We start from the raw sequence: 20,414 nt of genomic DNA, 5'->3' as shown, positions 1-20,414 counted from the left end.
AACCAAAATAGATATCCCTTCAATCCACTTCCAGCTAAACAACTCTACTTCAAAATCTTAAGCTTTCAGATATCCAAATGACCCCATTTTCATCCCAATTGGAAAATATGATAAATATATAAACTATAAAAAGTACTTTTAAATAGACTAAAGGTTTAATTATAAAGTATGATTTAAAGATCAGAAAGTCTTACTGTTTTTAAATATATAAGTTAAATATAATTCACATACTCTAAAAATAAGTGTTCTCAGCTACTATTATAAAAATAGTGTTTTATGAGAAAACATACTGAAATGAAGTATTTTTTTAAATGAAGTATTTTGAAGTTATCACCATCAAAAAGCATTTATTACAATATTTACACTGAGACATAATCATAATTAAGAAACAAATGATTATATAAATTATATTACACACAGAAGTTGCTGAAACAAAGAATCTTAAGAGAAGTGAACAGAAGGAACAGAAGAGAGGACCTAAAAAGAACAGAGTAAAAGCAATGGTAATGACCAAAGAAAGGCCCTATTTCAAATTCTCTGATATCCCTCGAGAAATTATTTCTAGAAGAAATTCAAAAGCCATCCCCCAGCCCCTCCCCCCACTACACACAGGGATCTCCTTCTAGCACCCCACTGTAAAATACGGTGTTGCTGCAATGCAGTTATGTACAATTAAAGTAGCCACTGGAGATTTAAAAGCTAATCTGGAGAGTTTAGGTCAAGAAATGACTGTAACGTTTTTCCTATATAGAGGAAAAAATATCTATATTGAAGATCAGCTTTCTGCATTCTCCAAAATCAAATTCAATTCATAAAAATAAAGTAGAATTATTAGCAGACCATTGGATGCATAAAATAGGTATACTAAAATAGTATGAAGGTTTTAACCTACCATATATACACAAACATAAAACTAGATTTTTATTGTTCTAGATCACATGAGGATGTTTAGATTATTTTAATAAAGTGTTTATAATAGCACTAAACCATTTCATCATGTAATAAATAGTCTTCTAAAGTATCTACTGATGGGACTTCCCTGGTGGTCCAGCAGTTAAGTCTCAATGCTTCCACTGCAAGGGGCACAGGTTTGATCCCTGGTCAGGGAACTAAGATCCAGCATGCCACGCAGTACGGCCAAAAATAAATAAATAAATAAAATAAAGTTACTACTGACAATAGATTCAAGGTTTCCTTCCTGTTTCGCTGGCTTTAACCAAGGAAAGGTCCCCCTGCACTCATTCATATTCAACTCCTAGTATTCCCAAATCTCCCCTTTGAGAGATCATTCCACCTCCCCACAAAACGCCCTTAAAAAGAAAGCAGAGGGCTTCCCTGGTGGTGCAGTAGTTGAGAGTCCGCCTGCTGATGCAGGGGACAGGGGTTCGTGCCCCAGTCTGGGAAGATCCCACATGCCGCAGGGCGGCTAGGCCCGTGAGCCATGGCCGCTGGGCCCGCGCGTCCAGAGCCTGTGCTCCACAACGGGAGAGGCCACAACAGTGAGAGGCCCGCATACCGCAAAAAAAAAAAAAAAAAAAAAAAAAGCAGAATAACCAATTTAAAATCTTATGTCTATCTATTATCTAATCACTTCCCTCTTCGACATGTGAAGAATTAGCATTCTTACCCCCATTACTCACTTCCCCTAGCTTCAAAACAAAATTATTACTGTTTTAGTCAATAGTGTATATATTTTTGAAAGTTTATTTTAAATAACAGGAAGTTTTCCCCATTTGTCATTATGGCAGCAGTGTTATTAGAAGTAACTCTTTAAAGCTAAAAAAAAAAAAAGCAAAAATTATAGCTAACCATTTATATAATTTTTTAAATGATTTTATTTTAAGTTATTTATTTAACAAACATACATATAGTGTTACAATATGCCAGGCACTACTGCTCTGAGTGCTTCCATATATTAACTCATTCAATCATCATCATAACCCCAGGCATTAAGTACTATTATTACCTCCATTTTACAGGTGAGGAAATTGAGGCATGGAGAAACTGGTACCTGTTCAAAGTCACGCTACTAATTGGTACAGAAGCCAGATTCAAACCCAGACACTCTACTTCCAGAGAAAACTCGGAAGCAGTATACTAAACTACCTAGGGACTTCCTTGGTGGCCCAGTGGTTAAGAATCATCCTTCCAATGCAGGGGACGCGGGTTCGATCCCTGGTTGGGGAACTAAGATCTCACATGCCGTGGGGCAGTTAAGCCTGTATGCCACAACTACTGAGCCCACACACCGCAACTACAGAGCCCGCGCTCTCTAGGGCCCACACACCAAAACTAGAGACAAGCCCGGGCCACAATGAAAGATCCCACATGCCACAACAAAGATCCCACGTGCCGCAACTAAGACCCACTGCAACCAAATAAATAAATAAATATTTCAAAAAAAATAAAAATAAACTGCCTATCCAATTTGTTGAAAACTCTTTAAAACTGTTAGTCCAGGGACTTCCCTGGCGGTCCAGTGGTTAAGACTTCGCCTTCCAATGCAGGGGGTGTGGGTTCGATCCCTGGTTGGGGAACTAAGAACCTACACGCCTTGCGGCCAAAAACCAAAACATAAAACAGAAGCAATATTGTAACAAATTCAATAAAGACTTTAAAAATAAATAAATAAATAAATAATTTTAAAAATAATAAATGAATTAAAATTGTTAGACCAAAATGTTGCATTTTGTGGGAGCCTTCTTAGAGGGGAAATATACTACTACAAAGTTTAAATTATAAGGCATTAGATCAATTATAAGACTTCCATAAAAGAAATCATGTTTTCAAAAGAAGGATATTTGGCTTAGTTCGTATGATATTATCAAATCAAAATGGGTTTTCAAAGGAAAAACATGTAAATGTTTAAATGTTTAAAAACGATTTAGTTTTTAAAATTTCAATCATTAAATATATAAATCAATAAAAATATGAAATTTAGGTTTTATAGAAACCAAGATTATAAACAGATATAAGTCAAAAACCAATATTTGCTTATAAATTGTATACTAACAAAATACAGGAATGTTATAAGGAATTTATTAGAAATATTTATTATTAATAAACACTATAAAAGTTCAAATTTCAAATTGACATTCTATTTCCCAGTACATTGCTTTTTTTTGATAACCTCTGACATATAAGACATAACCTTATTATGAGATTAGAAAAGAAGCTACATTTCACATTCTTCTAGCAAATTATTCTAGACTTAGCTAAATTTTTTAAAAACAATTTCATTGTGCATATGACAACTTGGATAAATTTGGGGATATTTTCATAGGAGAAATATCTCTATGTCTTTCTATCTCCCATTTCTAAACTGTGAAAAGAGAAATGAATTTACAAACACGAAGTAAAAATCTAGTTGTAGTTCTCGTCCTGTCACTAAGTAACTGTGTGACCTTGACTAAGTTATTCCACTCTGGGGTTCAGCGTCCATGTCTATAAAATGAGGAATTCCAACTAGATAATATCCACAAATCTGTATGGTAGTTCTAAAACTTTTAAAATTCTACTTTTAAAAAGTTTCAAATGTTAAATCTCACCTCATCTGAAGAATCTAGCTGTCCCAATGTTCCTGTTGCACCTGCAAAACCTTTGGAAAGGAGAAAAAAGGTTGCCCTTCATAATTGTTATATATTGCTTTACTTTAAAGTTATTTTGAGACATAACAATATCAAAAAATAAGTTCTGTTAAGACAACTCATTCTAACAGTTATTTTGGCAGAATTCAACATTTATCTTTAATAAATTTTAGCCTAATAGGCTTATACTTCAATAGGAAATCTCCAGTGAAAACCCAGATTTAATAATCACACATGGTGTTTCAGAAGGATTGCTTTCTTTTACTTTTAAACCATGGTTTACTAAAATATTGAACTACTAAACTTTGGGGCTACTCTTAAATAGCAACTGCTATATTTTTCATGGGTTAGAACCAGAACCTCTGATAAACGAACCGAATTTTGCTTAAGAAAAATGAAATATCTTCGATGACTCTATCCTTTCTTGCTTCCAAATTTTTACTACTTTCACTTTCTTACAAAGAATGACACAGCACTTAAATTTCTTCAATGATGAGTAATGTTTGAAGGGTTTTTTGTTTTAGTACAGAAAAGTTATCATTGTTCAAATTAAATATTTAAACAAACCTTGAACTGCCAGAGTGCTAGTGCCTGCAGATGGTTCTTGTATACCATATACAAGTTTATCCTCAGGATATGTAAGTCCAGAGCTCTTCAAAGCTATAAGGTATTTTTCATGACTTTTCCTTGCATAAGCATTTTCTCCAAGACCTAATATTTGAAATAAATTTAAAATCAGAAAAAATATTCCATTCAAAACGTAAGTACAGCCATCTGAATAACTAATATATACACATATAAAATAGATGAATATTCTAATGGAGGGGAAACCCTAGAATGAATAATATAAGATAGCTTCAGACAACATTTTTGTGCTCATGTTTGGCATTAACAATCTCAGAATGCACAGCATGTTTATAACAAATAATGAAATCCACTAACTAACTGGACATCTAGAATATGCCAGAGATTACATACAAAATACAGGGGGTGCAAAGATTAATAAGACATGATTCCTGCCTTCAAGGAACTTAAAATTACTGTAAAGAAAGGCAGATAATATGGTAAATGACAATTACGTAGCAGACTTCACCATCTGGTTTAACAACCTGTGCTCTCATAATACCGTGCAGCCAGACTTAGCCCAAGGCAGCTTTTGGAAAGGCTTACTAGAGAAGATAATGCCTGAGTGGAATTTTCAAACAGTAACTGAGATTACTAATTTCTGTTTTACCAAGCATAAAATGTTTTTATAATCACATTTAAGGATAAAAGTATAATTAATATAGAAGTATCAGTTAAAACAAACTTATTCCAAAATTTTGAGAAGTTTAGGTTCTAGAATTAAACAATCCTAGGTCTTTCACTTTAGCATTTGAGCATATTAATGCCAATTTTGTCTTTTGTTTTTTAATATATTATGGAGAATAGATTAACAATAAAATAAAAATACTGACATTTGAAAGTTCTTTAAAAGGAAAAATTATTCTTTGTCTGAAAGCCAAGTTACCATGTCATTTGCCACCTCTTAAGCAGATTATATATCTTTTTTTTTTTTTTTTTTTTTTGCTGTACATGGGTCTCTCACTGTTGTGGCCTCTCCCGTTGCGGAGCACAGGCTCCGGACGTGCAGGCTCAGCGGCCATGGCTCACGGGCCTAGCCACTCCGCGGCATGTGGGATCTTCCCAGACCGGGGCACGAACCTGTGTCCCCTGCATCGGCAGGCGGACTCTCAACCACTGAGCCACCAGGGAAGCCCAGATTATATATCTTTTTTTTTTTTTTTTTTTTTTTTTTTTTGCGGTATGCGGGCCTCTCACTGTTGTGGCCTCCCCCGCTGCGGAGCACAGGCTCCGGACGCGCAGGCTCCGGACGCGCAGGCTCAGCGGCCATGGCTCACGGGCCCAGCCGCTCCGCGGCATATGGGATCCTCCCAGACCGGGGCACGAACCCGTATCCCCTGCATCGGCAGGCGGACTCTCAACCACTTGCGCCACCAGGGAGGCCCTATATCTTTAATTAAGGTTTCAATCTCTCTGATTATAAAAATATATAGTAAATGAGTTTCTTTAGTATTTGCTGAGCTTTTCTCAATTTCCTCTCTTTGCTAGCCTCAATAATTGCAATAGATTAGTTTTGTTTTTTAAATCTCTGCCCAATGTCTGTCTGGGATAGTTTAAAAAAAAACAAAAAACAGGGCTTTATACACTTCATCAACCCCTCACAACAAGCCTGAGAAAAATGAACATATTACCACCATTTTTATAAGTGAGGAAACTGAGGCTTACAAAGATAACATAATAACCAGTGAGTAAGCAAGCAGTGATTAGAAATGAACCTAGACTACAAATTTTAAACTTCTGAATCAAACCTAATGTAATTTCTATCACTACAAGTTAGCTAAAGATTTTTGTTTTGTTTTTTAATTTCAAGAAGTAAGAATTTAAAAGAATTGTAGAAAAGAAGACAATTACCATAAATCATTCTCAAGGAATACATTCTTACAATGATTAAGAACAACTTGCTGTTCTTTTTCCCAACAGTTGATAGTTTCTGAATACAGAACCATTTTCTAGGTTGAAGAAATAACAGACCTTCAGGTATAATTCTGATCTCTCTCTAGCATCATCACCAAAACTCAAACACAAGTTACCATCATTTTATCCTAGGCTGCTGCACTTGAGCTTCTGTTCTTGCCCCTTCCCATCTATTCTTGGCAAAATAACAAGCCATCTTTTTAAAGCACATATCTGATCATGTCACTCTTCAGATTAAAATATATCCATGACTTCCTACTACATTCAGGATAAGATATAAAATCTTAAATAGCTAACAAGGGCTTACCTAATCTGGATCTAGCCTAATGTGGTAGCCTTATTTGGGCCACTATCCCCCTACATTCATTTCATTTCAACCACAATAGCCTTTTTTAGTCCCTTTTAAAAAATTAAGCTCACTCTCACCCATAAATATTTCCACATGCTGGTCCCTCTGCGTGGAATCTAGGAGGTGCCTAAGTGTTATGTTCTTTATAAGCATGTATTATGTTTGGGGTTCATTAAGCATCTTGAATCTATAAATCAATGTTTTTCATCCAATTTGGGGAATTTTAGTCATGATTTTTTCAAAATTTTTTTCTGCCCCACTCCCACTCTCCTGTCCTCCTGGGAGTCCAATTACATGTACATTGGGTCATCTGATTCTATCTAACAGGTCCCTGAGGCTCTGTTGTGTTTTCTCTCTGTTCTCTAGATTGAATAATGTATTAATCTGTCTTCAAATTCACTAAGTCTTTCTTCTGTCCTCTCCAAACTGCTGCTATGTCCATCCAGTGAACTTGTCAATTGCATTCTACAGTAACTGTCAGTTCTAGAATTTTTTTTTGTTTACATTTCTTCACTAAGATTCCTGATCTCTTCACTCATTAACACATTTTCCTTTACTTATTTGAACATATTTTCCTTTAATGTCTTCAACATATTTATAATAGTTGCTTTAATGTCTTTATCTGCTAAATCTAACATCTAGGCCATTTCAAGGTCAATTTCTATTACTGTCCTTTTTCTTGGACATTCTAACGACATGTTATCAAAGATTCTGGATTCTGTTACCTTCCTTTGAAGAGTATTAACTTTAATTCTACAAGACATTCAATAAACAGCCTGATCACCTAGAACTCATAAAGACTTGGTTTTATACTTTGTAAGGGGGAGATTTATAGAAAGCCTGTGATTCTTTTTTTTTTTTTTTTTTTTTCCGGTACGTGGGCCTCTCACTGTTGTGGCCTCTCCCGTTGCGGAGCACAGGCTCCGGACGCGCAGGCTCAGCGGCCATGGCTCACGGGCCCAGCCGCTCCGCGGCATATGGGATCCTCTCGGACCGGGGCACGAACCCGTATCCCCTGCATCAGCAGAAAGCCTGAGATTCTTAAAAAAGCCCTGTAAATTGACAGGAATAATCTCCAAACTCTGTCAGGGTTCTAGGCTTCATTAAGGCTGATCTAGAGTAGAACTTCCTCTCAGGTGTGGTCTTCTGGTGTGTCAACTTGATGCCTAGGGTATTGGTAAGGTCTCTCTAGTCTGGTTGAGCTGATACTCCAATGTCTCCCAACACTGCCTAACCTTTATCTTGAAAAGCTGCTTTTAACCCCATAGCAGTAACCCCACAGCACTCTCTAATAAGCCTTAGTTTTAGGTAGTCTCATCCTGTACATGCGTATCTCAGTTCTCTGCCAAGCACTTTTAGGGGTCCCTCATACATCTACCCCACAAACTCTTGCTATTCTGCCCCAAAGATTCCAGTTTCCAACTGCTTCAGCTGCCCTAAACTGTGACCTCTGCCTCCTTAACTCGGCTGGACCACCACGCTCTGCTTCAATGCCAGCCCTCTATACTACAGTCAGGAAGTTATCCCCCAGACAGAGATTCAGAGAATTGTGAGGCTCATCTCATGCTTTTCCTTTCTCTCAAAGATTTACAGTCTTGTGTTGCCTGCTGTCTAATGTCTGAAAACAACTGCCTCACATTTTTTCCAGTTTTATGTTATTTATGACATAAGGGCTAGTCCAGTAGTCAGAAGCAGAAAATGTTCTCTACCTGGAATCTAACTCCACCCCATTACCACCCAACTCGCCACATTCTCTAGCTAAATGACTTTCTCTCAATTGTTTTACTTCAAATGTCACTTCCTCAGTGAAGCTCTCCCACCTCCTCCATCAGTGAAATCAGGTCTCCCTTTTATAAACACTTGTCCTATCCCTTCACAGTTATTTACTACAGTTTATACTTACACAATTTTTTGGTTTGGAGGCTTTGTTAATGTCATCTCACTCACTAGACCATAAGCTTTATAAGGGCAGAGATAGGAGGAGTACCTGGCTTACTATGTACCTTCCCTAGTCCAAGCTCTAATACCTAGCCCAAAGCCAAGCACACAGTGGGTGCTTAATGAGTACTCACTAAAGAAATAAATACATCAGATAGACTATCTCTAAATAATACATGGTTAACAGTATACATAAAAACTTCACCACTCTAAAGAAGATATACTTCAATTTTCAAAACATGCTGTTCATGAGCCAGCATAAAGAACACTATTTAAACTATTTATAAGATTTTTAAATAATTGATATATTTACCAAATTATAAATTTGAACTAAAGGTTTAAAAACTAAATTATTTTATATAACAGTACAACTATACTTAATAATTCCAAGTTTTATAACTTAAACTCTACATCACTATAAAATCCTAGGCCACACAACACAAACGTTTAGAATAACAAAAATGAAGACACAAAAGTGGTTGCTGTTATTGTCTGGAGAAGGGGAAGTGGAATATAATTACAAATATGTCACACCAAATTTAGGAAACCTGGGTTCTAGTCCCAATTCTAAAATCAGGTAGTTGTGAGGTCCTGAACCGGTCATTTAATTTTTCTGGGGTTCAATTTCTTCATCCATAAACTAAGAAGTATTCTTAATAACTTCCAGCTTTAGCATTCTATTAAAAAAATCTACATTTTACTTTTAAGTTCTAAAATACACAACTTTTAAATTATTTTAGTAATATAAGTAAATTTTAACTTTCTTCTCTTCTAAATTTTACTCACCAGAAGTCAGATCTTTGTAGCTTTGTTGGTTTGTCAAAACCTGAGTAAGAACAGACCGCATTGCTCCTCCCATTTTAGTTAGATCTTCTAAAAAGGAAATTTGAGGTTCCAAAAGCTGAAGGACTTTGTTAAGGTCTTTTTCTGATGGTACATCAGCTGCTAAAAAAAATATAATCAATTTTCTTTAAAATATTTTGCTAAGAACAATATTTTATTCTTTAAAATTATGATGACTTAGATGACAGTATTTTATAATCAAAAAGTTAATATAAGAATTCTCTTCAGAAAGCAGGAGCCCACCAAGCACCCAGCCTAGGATAGACTTGTTTAGGAAGTCAGTCCTCTGAGAAAAGACTGATGGGGAAAAGAGATGACTTTATAAGGTATTAAGCACTTAATTTGTGTAAGAAGCATTCAATTTAGGGTCCTAGACTTCCAGATATATATATGTAATCATAAGATCATCTCAAAATTAGATAAACAGTGTTTAAGAAAAAAGTTAAGATCATTCTCTAAAATAAAACAGGAGAAATGAAATATACTGAGATAGTGTAAGAATATTAGGACAAAATTATGTCAGCTCTAAATTTAAACCTGTGTAGCAAATAACCCATCCACTATCATATTCCAAAAATACAGATTCATATTAGCTAGAGGTCAAAGCAACTAAAATGAAAAATATGGATGTTTTTACTAAAACAATTTTAAAATATCAGGCAAGATATGCTGGTAGAGGGGGAGAGAAGAAACCTGGACAGCAACTAAAAAAGAACATTTAAGAGGAAAAGAAAAAAAGATGTTTTAGAGAAACTGAGGTCTAAAAGGAAGAAGTGAATAGAGAGATTTAGAGCTTAGCCATAACTGGTTAAAAGAAGAATACATATAACGAAGCTAACAGGGGGCCTGTATGCCCAGGAAAGGGGTCATCAAGTTCATTCAATATTTATTCAGTATCTACTACACGACAGGCACTGAGAAGCAGAACTAAATAAGACATAGTTCCTACCCCCAAGGAACTCACAACCTAGTTCAAAGATAACCTGTGAATGAAATTCTAGATAACTCTGAGTCATGGGACCCAAGCCAAAAAACCTTACTTTCTCAGTAGAAAACCAATACCGTATATTATTCTTCTTTATATTCTTCCCAACGACTTGTGTAGTAACATAGTAGATACTTAATTAGCATTTGTTCTTGATTTCCAAGGGCTCTAACACAAGCTCTGACACTGGTCTAAGGATGGTAGGGTGAAATGGGAAATGCAATTCAAGGCAACTGTCAAACCACAAGATTATCTGAGCTTCCATATCTCAGATTAGATGATTTCAAGTCCTTTCTTTAATTTTAAACAGTGACCTCTGCAGAAAGTAATGCAGAGATTTTGCATAGACAGAAGAAATTAATGCTGAGCACAAGTGGTAATATAGAGAGGAAAACTTCATGAACCTAAGTTCATGAAACTCATCCTAAGACAAAAAAAGTACTTCCATTCATTCCTTTATGTTTTCAGATGGTAGCATAATTATCAAAGCTATGTACGTATGTCATCTACCACTTATAACTGCTAAATGTCACCAAGGAAAAAATAAATATAATACACTCATATGAATTACTCTTTGATAAAACTAATAGTAAGCTTTATGGTTCTCATAATAAATGATTTCTACCTATTTATTACTTTTCTAAAATAGGACACTTGTAGTACAAAATGTAAACATCCAAAAAATCTGTTAACTAGCATATGAGAAATAAAATGGAAGGCAATTTCAATAACCCAGCTGGTCTCTACTTCCTTCATTCCAAAGAGAGAGCAGTTTGGGACTAAATCAAAATAATATTTCTTTCTATATTTTAAGACATACTCTGAGAGGAACAGAAGTACTTGACAAAAGATTGTATATTTTGCTTAAAATGTAAAAGTGAAGAACTGTAAGTATTCGCTCACAATGCAAATAACATGATAGTTCTAGAAATGATGAAGATACATATTTCTTCACACTTTTAGGATGGAAAATAGAAGATAAACATGTGTGCCATAGTTTCAAATTGGATTTAAGATTTATAGAATTAAATAATTTAAAAGCTCTAAAAGTAATGCAAATGCAGTCCCTTAAATGATAAAAATGCAAGTATCACTAAAAAGGTAAAAGACATCATAAAAAGTTAATAAATTTGTTCCATACCACTAATTGATATCTGTAATTCACAATGTCAGACTGAGAACTTTAATAAATGTTATCTAAATACAAATATTTAACTAATGCATATTAATCAAGATTGTGACTAAATCTTAAAAGGTAAGAAGAATATCTGTAATTTGCATGTTTCTTTTCTCTTTTCAATACTGTTAGGATGCTTACGCCCATGCATTCTACCGGTAATATGGGAGTGAGCAATTTGACCCTCTCATAAGTTATTATATATGCAGGGGAATAAAAATGTATAGACCTCTACAAAAAAGATGGGGAGAGAGGGGGAGAGAAAGATATTGGTGAAATTTTTGTCTTCTAAAAATCTAAGTTAAAGTCAAACATTTCCAGGACTTCTTAATTATGCTCTATTATAACATAATCACAAATAAAGTCACTTTAACCCCATAAAATAATTATTTCCTCATCTGCAAAAGGCCAAGTAAGTTTGATCAGAAACATTTACGATCCCAGCGGCAGAGACTGCCAAACTGTGCCTACTACAAGTATCAATGAGGTTATATAATTGATATTTAGTGCGTTTTTATTTAGTCTCTGTATTTCATAGTCATCACATTAAAAAACGTTAAGCAAAAAAATGGTATCTGAAAAAAATCACCTCATTATTAGTGCTAAACTTTGCTGAGAACTTAAAAAGAGTACTAACGAAAAGTGGATTAAACATACCTGGTTCATTATAGCCTTCTCTTAAGTACTGAATAAGACAAAAAATAAATCTTGGAAGAACAAATTCAGACATCATCAGTAAGTCTTTGGGGACACAGGGAATATTTGAACTTGATTTAATTTGATGCCTTTTGCAAAACCTGTAATATGAAAAAGAAAAGAATTAACGGCGATGTCGAATCTGCTAAGAAACTATTACTTCTATTTATAATATCCATAAACAGAATGTGGGCCAATATCAAAGCCAATGTATTACTCTTTTATGATTTTTAAGGCACCAAGTTAAAAGAATATAGTTTTAATTGGTCTTTAAATAAAAATTGGCACTTAGGAAGATTTCTTCCTAATAAAAGACCATTCTAGTTAGATTCCAATTAGAATACAAAAACAAAATCTCATTACAGAGTTTATATTTTTAACTACAATTTATTACTTGCAAGTATTACTTTATTACTTTTACCCTTTATAAACCATTAAGTACAAATTGATCATTCCCAAGAATTCACATTTTCTATTCCTAAACTGTTTTGAAATTATTGCATTAATGAATAGATAAGTAATATCAATACTTCAAGTTTATTAGAAAAGTTTATACACTTAAGTATGCACATTCCTTCTAATCTTATTTATACTTATTTTAAAGTATGGTTGGAATATTTGAGCAAAAATGAAATAAACTATTCTATGTTCACAATCCAAATAGTCACAAATAAGATAGTTTGTGACCAAACACAAAATAACCACACTAAACATACAACATACCTAGAAAGAAACTTATTATGATGGGTGGAGAAACTATTTTAGCTGAAAAACGTAAGAGGTCTGAATAGAGAAAAACTACATTCCCAAATGGAAAAAACTTTCATTTTTCTAAAAAAAGTTACTTCCACCAAACTTAATGACATTAGATTTAAATCCCAATGGGACTAATCACAAACTAATTCTAAAGTTCAAATGGAAGAATATATGTTAAAAAAAAACAAAACAATAAAACGCAAAAAAAAAAATTAATGACAGTGACCTAGACTTTAAAACATAGTATAAAGCTAACCTAATTTAAGATCTGTAGTAATCTCTCTATAATGACCTATACGGGAAGATAATCTAAAAAAGAGTAGATCAATGTATATGTATAACTGATTCACTTTGCTGTACAGCAGAAACTAACACAACATTGTAAATCAACTATACTCCAATAAAGACTTTTAAAAATTAAAGTAAAATCTGTGGTAATGTGATAACATCAATGGGCCACAATGGAGTCTAGAAATAGACTATGTAATGACTATGTTAATCAATGTGGGGGGGCGGGGGGGTTAGAAGACTTTCAATAAATTGCTATAGGACAATTGATTCCATGCAGGAGATAAATGTGATCCTTATCTTACACCATATACAAACTATTATATATTCCATACAGATCAAAAATCAAATGTGAAAAAAGTTACTAGGAAGAAAATAAACTATTCCCCTATAATTATCTCAAAGAACAGAGGTCTAATAAGTAAGATCTGAAACCAAAAGTCATGAAAGAAAGATAAAAATTAGCTACATAAATCAAAAGTTTCTATGCAGAAAACAATTATTGTTACCAAAAAGTATTTACAATAGATAAAACAGATGAAAGATTAATATCTATGATTTCTGACTCTTGAAAAATGGATTAAAAAAAATAATAATTCAATAGAAAAATCAGCCAAAGTCATAAACAATTCATCAAAAAAGTGAATGGCTAAGAAACATATGAAAAGATGCTCAAGTTCTCTAATAATCAAAGAAATGAAGTTTATTAAAATAAAAAATGAATAATTAGAGAATCACCATTTTGTGATACCTACTAAAATAACTGACCCATGCAATGGAGCCATTAAAGGAAGGCTTGAAGGGAAATTTTCCACTTAGAGATCAGACTGTTACATCCTTATCAATCTCAGTATCACTAGAAGTGAGAAAAAATCGGATGCTATGATGCTTGTGAAGTACAGAGCACCATTTACAAAGAGTTTTTACCAAACAAGTTGACCTTGAATGACACCAAGTCTCTAGAGCGAACTTCCATTTATAGGAAACATAAGAGATAAAGGAACAAGTTAAATGACACCACAAAAAAAAATAGACAAAATCATGAATGTAGACCATTATACAGAACAACTGACTCCGTTTCTGCAAACTGTCAGTGGCAGGGAGAAAAAGGAGGTAGAAGGATCACTTATTAAAGAGGCCTGAGAAACCCAATAACCATGTGCTTACTGATTCTAACAAACCAACTTTAAACAGGCATATTTTAGACAATAGGGGAAGTCCAATTAAGAACTGGGTACTAGTTCGTTAGATGATTTTATTAGGTAAGATAATGGCTCTGTGATTATGTAAGAAAATGTTTGTGGATATTTGATAATATTAAGGAATTATCTTGTGTAGGTATGACAACAGCATTGTGGTTATCATTGAATAGGAAAGTCTTGTCTTTTACATGTATCTATATAAATATTTATGAATAAAATGCTACAATGTATGGGACTTGCTTCAGAATAATCTGGTTGGGTGAAGGGAAGTAACTGGGAGTATACCAAGCCCAGTTTGAGTTGTTAATTGTAGAAACTGGGAGACTGATAAGGGGTTTTCTTATATTATACTCATTAAGCAGAATGTGGGGCAATATCAAGGCCAGAAAAGTACCACTGCCTTCAGATTTTTAAGGCACCAAATCAAAAGAATGTAGTTTTAATTGGTCCTTAAAAAACATCACCAAACGGACTTCCCTGGTGGCGCAGTGATTAAGAATCTGCCTGCCTATGCAGGGGACACGGGTTCGAGCCCTGGTCTGGGAAGATCCTACATGCCACGGAGCAACTAAGCCCGTGTGCCACAACTACTGAGCCTGCACTCTAGAGCCCACAAGCTACAACTACTGAGCCCGTGTGCCACAACTACTGAGCCTGCGCTCTAGAGCCCATGTGCCACAACTACTGAAGCCCGCGAGCCTAGAGCCCATGCTCTGCAACAACAGAAACCACCACAATGAGAAGCCCACGCCCTGCAACAAAGAGTAGCCCCTGCTCACCACACTAGAGAAAGCCCGCGTGCAGCAATGAACACCCAACACAGCCAAGAAAATAAATAAATAAATAGCACCAAAGGAGTTTTTTCCTAATAAAATGTCATATCAGTTGGGTTATAGTCATTGCTTTTATATCTGTCTGAAATTTTCTGTACTAAAAAATTAAAAATTTTTTAAAAGAAAGGAAATATTCATATTTTTTAAAGATGAATACTGAAGCGTGTCACACAATGTCTGGGATTTGTTTGAAAATACTTTAGCAAAAGAGAAAAAAGGGCAAATGAGGCAAATGTGGCAAAAATCTTGATAAACATTGAGTCCAATGATGGGTATATGGAGGTTGAATGTTCTGCTGTCTCTACCTTTGTGCATGGTTGAAAATTTTGATAACACAAACGTGTTTTTTCATCTTGCAGATTAGGGAAAATTCACTTTACTAATTCATTGTTGGAAAGCATGTTCAGAAATTTGTTATCATACACATGGAAGTGTAAATAGATCCAGTTTTGGGTGTCATTTTGACAATATCTACTAAAACTTAATGTGTTCATAACCCTAGCTTAGCATTTCTATTTCTAGTAATTTATTATACAGAAATAATCCTAAATTTGCAAGATATATCTACAGATATATTAACTGTACCACAGTTTGCAATGCAAAAAAGTTAGAAACAACTCACGTGTTCAGTAACAGAATAAAGATTAACCAAATTAGAGCAGATCAATAAAATACTTTGCATTTATTAAAAAGAATGAGAGAGATCGACAAGTACTGAAATAGAATTATATCCAAAATAAGTGAGAAAAGAATTACGTAGCATATATATATATATATATATATACACACACACACACACACACACACATATATAATAATCTCTTTTATAAATAAAATTTTGGAGAATAGAAAAAAATATTAATATATGTAAGGAGAAAAATATTTAGAGAAATGTACACCAAGTTTTGTGGAAATTAACTGAAAGTGGGTTATAGCATACTTTTACTTTCTACATTAATTCTACCTACAATGTTTGAATTTTACATGGCAAATATATGTAAAACTGTGTAATCAAAACAAAAAAAATTTACTCCAAAAACAATAATAAGTTATGCCATTCATTTGGCTTTAGTTCCACAGTTTAAACATTAACTCTTAACCTTTTTTGACTCATGGACACCTTTGAGAATCTAATGAAAGTTATAACTCTTTCTTAGAATATACACAGGTGGTCCAGTGGGTAAGACTCTGCACTTCCAATGCAGGGGGCCCAGGTTCGATACCTGGTCAGGGAACTAGATCCTGCATGCATGCTGCAACTAAGAAGTCCACATGCTCCAAGTAAAAAGTCCGCATGCCTCAACTAAGAGTCTGCATGCCACAACTACGAAGGCTGCATGCTGCAATGAAGATCCCGAGTGCCACAACCAAGACCTGGTGCAGAATGAATGAATGAATGAATGAATAAATAAATAAATAAATTTTTTAAAAAAGAAAAATATACACAACCCCAAAAAAATAAAACCAAGTGTTCACATACTACTGAAGTCTATCTACTCTTAAGACAGAGCTTCCAAACATCAGGTCAATAGATTACAGTGTAGAGACATGGATTTCATCAGTCCTCAGGCTGACAGACCATGAGGGTCTGGGCAGCCTCCTCAGTTGTCTGTGTGTCCCATCCAAATATCATTTTCATATTTATCATATAATGAAAAAAATTAGAAAGTATTACACCTTAAAGTCCAAATCTTTATTTAAAGGAAAATAGAAACTTAAGAACATTTTTCAGATGGGGTACACAAAATCTAAGTAAAATCAAATAAATTTTAAAAATCATACTCTATTTTAAAAACCTTTAAAGATTAAAAAAAAAGGAATCAGCCCTGTGAAACCTGTGGTGATCTAAGATAATTTAACTGAAGTGCTTACAAGCATGAATATGAAGGAAAGAAAAAGGATAAAAGGAAAGCCAGAAGAGAAGAAAGGGAAAACATACTGGGGCACAAAGACTAAAGTATACAATGAAAAAGCAGGAAGAGAGAAAAGATGAGATAAAGGAGGGCAGAGAAAGCTCTCTTAGACACTTTCTGTATAGGAAAGAAATTAATTCAAAAAGAGCTACTGGACAGAGAGCGAAGAACATTTGAACAGTGTGCAGTGGGTTCAAGGAGTGACAATTCAACCTGGAACTAAGCTGAAGAAGCAGCAAGAATGGTCTAAGCAACCTAGGGACTAAGTTTACAAGAGTAACTATAAGATACTATAAGATCGACAAACAAAACTGGTTTTTGTATTTCACGCTGAGAAAATAGTGTGGGGAACTGAAGCATCTTACATATTACATAGCAAGTGCTCAATAAAGGCTTGGTGAAACACAGATTTAATCTAAGAGTAGAACTCCAAAAATGATTTCAAGTGCGTCCAATTAAAGGAAAAACAGAAACCCATTTAATAATCCCAGATTTTCAAATATGTTTTTAAGAACCACTATATGCCTGGCATTTAGGCCTTAGGAATAGAGAGGCCTTGCTCTCATGGAGGTAACTTTCTACTGGAGGAGCAGGGAGGGAAAGAGGGCAGGGCAGAGGAGAGAGAAACAAAAATATAAATATGAAAAATACACTCTACAAAAATAATATCACAGCATGATTTATAGAACCCAGCCATTAGGTGCCTTTAAATTCGGTTTGTCAGGGAAGGCCTTTCTGAAGAGGTGATATTTGGGCTACAGACCAAATGAAATGAAGGAGCTACGCTAGGCATGCAAAGCTCCGTGGGTAGAACATATTGTCAAGAGGTATGACAAATGCAACTGCATATAATCACGTACTAAAGATCTCTCCCCAAGCGAACAGAAAAAGGGCTTTTTAGACAACTGGTATGGTTCCAAAGGAAAAATGGCAGGAAGTAATGTGTTTTCATTTGCAGTTCACAGGTCACAGATATTTTCTTCAAGGAATCCAATGGTTTTGAATGAGTAAGAAGGCTAAATATTTCTTAAAGAAACAGGATGTTATGGAAATAAATAGAATGGTCAAATAGAAGTATAGAAACAGTTGATAAAATAATCTCTCCAAATTTAATTTTACCTCAACTTTTAAAAAATTTTTCATTGACATATAACTGATAGAAGATTGCTCAAAAGCTAAGTGCTCAAAAGCTAAGTGTGCAGCTCAATGAAGTGTCACAAACTGAACACACCCATGTAGGCACCAATCAGACCAAGCCACATAATATTACCAGCATTCCAGAAACCCTCCTTGTGATTTCACTGATACCAAATTTAAATGACTAAAAGCAGAGTTCTTGTATGCTGAGAAAAAGAGAGGGGGCAGAATAGGACAGGAGGAAAAGGGATAGGATGAGAAGAACAGAGAAGGGAGGAAAGAAAAACAACCAGAGCATTCTGGTCATACATTTCCAAATTACTGAGACTTGGTTGGGGGCAGAAAGGCAAGGAGAAGCCAACTCAAATAACTCAACCACACATTTCAAAAATTAGAGAAGCATCTGAAATAAGCTCCCCTAAAAATTAGATTGTGGCATGTACATTACATTCCCAACTTAGCACAAATTACATACAAATACATGATTTTGCATATAATTTAAGGTAATTCATAGAGATCTCTGGAGAGTCATGAGTCCCAAATTAAAAGCCCCTGAAATAGCGGCTTCCCTGGTGGCGCAGTGGTTAAGAATCCACCTGCCAATGCAGGGGATGTGGGTTCAATCCCTGGCCTGGGAAGACCCCACATGCCGCGGAGCGACTAAGCCCATGCACCACAACTACTGAGCCTGCACTCTAGAACTCATGCTCTGCAACGAGAAGCCCGCGCACCGCAACGAAGAGTAGCCCCTGCTTGCCTCAACTAGAGAAAGCCCATGCGCAGCAACGAAGACCCAACACAGCCAAAAATAAAAACAAATAAATAAATAAATTTATATTAAAAAAAAAGCCCCTGAAATATTCTCTTCTCTTCATTTTACAGATAGGGAAGTATCAGAAACACTAAATGACACACCTAACCAATAAAATTGTTAAAAGACTCCTGAAGATCACAAAAGGCATATCATAAAGATATATTGTATCTAACTAAACTATGCATTTAATATGACCTCAGAAAAAACATCAGTAAGGAACAAACAAGATGATTCTGAAGTTCCAATAGAAAATTAAGAATAGCTAAGAAAATTCTGTAAAATAGTGCAATGAAAGTAGAGTAGTTTTATCAGGTATTAACTTATTTTGAAGTTAAAATAATCAAAACAGTGTTGCTGGAACTTCCCTGGTGGTCCATTGGGTAAGACTCCACGCTCCCAATGCAGGGGGCCCAGGTTCGATCCCTGGTCAGGGAACTAGATCCCACATGCATGCTACAACTAAGAGTCCACATGCTGCAACTAAGAAGCCGACATGCCACAACTAAGAAGTCCGCATGCCACAACTAAGATCACACATGCCACAACTAAGACCCAGCACAGAATGAACGAATGAATGAATGAATGAATAAATATTTTTTTTAAAAAAGAAAAAAGTGTGTAAAAAAAAAGTCTTGTTATCCAGCTTTTAGGGAGCGTACATTCTAGAGAGCAGACATTAATGATAAATGCAATTAAATAAACTATAAAGTAAACCAAGTGGAAGTTGGGACAGAAATTCACCTATATGTGTTCTTACACCATTTCTCTAGATATACATTTCTACATCTTTAATATGTATGACTTGATTAAGGTACAGATTCATCTCATGTCTAAAATTGTTAGATTACATGAACAGTTAAGAAACAAAAGGAAACATTTTAAATTCCATCTATGTAAGTTTAATATTGTTTATTGGGGCCTAAAGTACTAGAAAAGTAAAAGTAAAATATTTATGAAAACTAAAAGTTCTAAATTCAATTAGAGAAGGCATATAAGATCAGAAGATTTGAAAGCAAAACTAAAGACATCAATGTATTTAACTTTTAAGATAATAGATAAATTATAAATTGAATGCTTGAAGGCAGAAAGAAAACAATGTGGTAATGGTACATGAAAAGACGTTATCAATGGACAGATTAATTGCTGTGGGTCCAGAAACAGAATCAAATATATGTGGAATTTAATTTATGACAAAGGCAGACTTCAAATCTATGAGGAAACGTGGCTCATTCAGAGAAATGGTACTGAGATAAATGAATAACCAGCCAGTTTGGGGGTGGCAGGGGAGAATCTCCTCACACCTTACACCATGATAATAAATAAATAAGACCCATATCAAACTTCTACAGATGAAAAAT

At 34.7% G+C, this 20,414-nt stretch overlaps 1 protein-coding gene across 3 annotated transcripts in view; it reads right to left on the bottom strand.

Annotated features, from left to right (window-relative positions):
* Positions 1-20,414, bottom strand: part of UBR3 (ubiquitin protein ligase E3 component n-recognin 3) — a 227,624-nt gene that overhangs the window by 163,746 nt on the left and 43,464 nt on the right. For 2 of the 3 annotated variants that reach the window (XM_060106288.1, XM_060106291.1), the window contains exons 2-5: positions 12,075-12,214; positions 9,199-9,357; positions 4,155-4,298; positions 3,549-3,598 (exon numbers count right to left, since the gene is read on the bottom strand). In XM_060106288.1, coding sequence (XP_059962271.1) covers positions 3,549-3,598; positions 4,155-4,298; positions 9,199-9,357; positions 12,075-12,214 — 493 coding nt within the window. The remainder of the gene's footprint in view (positions 1-3,548; positions 3,599-4,154; positions 4,299-9,198; positions 9,358-12,074; positions 12,215-20,414) is intronic. The other variant, XM_060106290.1, reaches the window with a different exon arrangement.

The sequence above is a fragment of the Mesoplodon densirostris genome, chromosome 8, assembly GCF_025265405.1.
Source record: "Mesoplodon densirostris isolate mMesDen1 chromosome 8, mMesDen1 primary haplotype, whole genome shotgun sequence".
Taxonomy (NCBI): domain Eukaryota; kingdom Metazoa; phylum Chordata; class Mammalia; order Artiodactyla; family Ziphiidae; genus Mesoplodon; species Mesoplodon densirostris.
Note: the sequence above shows the minus strand (reverse complement) of the source record. Positions and strands in the feature narration are given on the sequence as shown.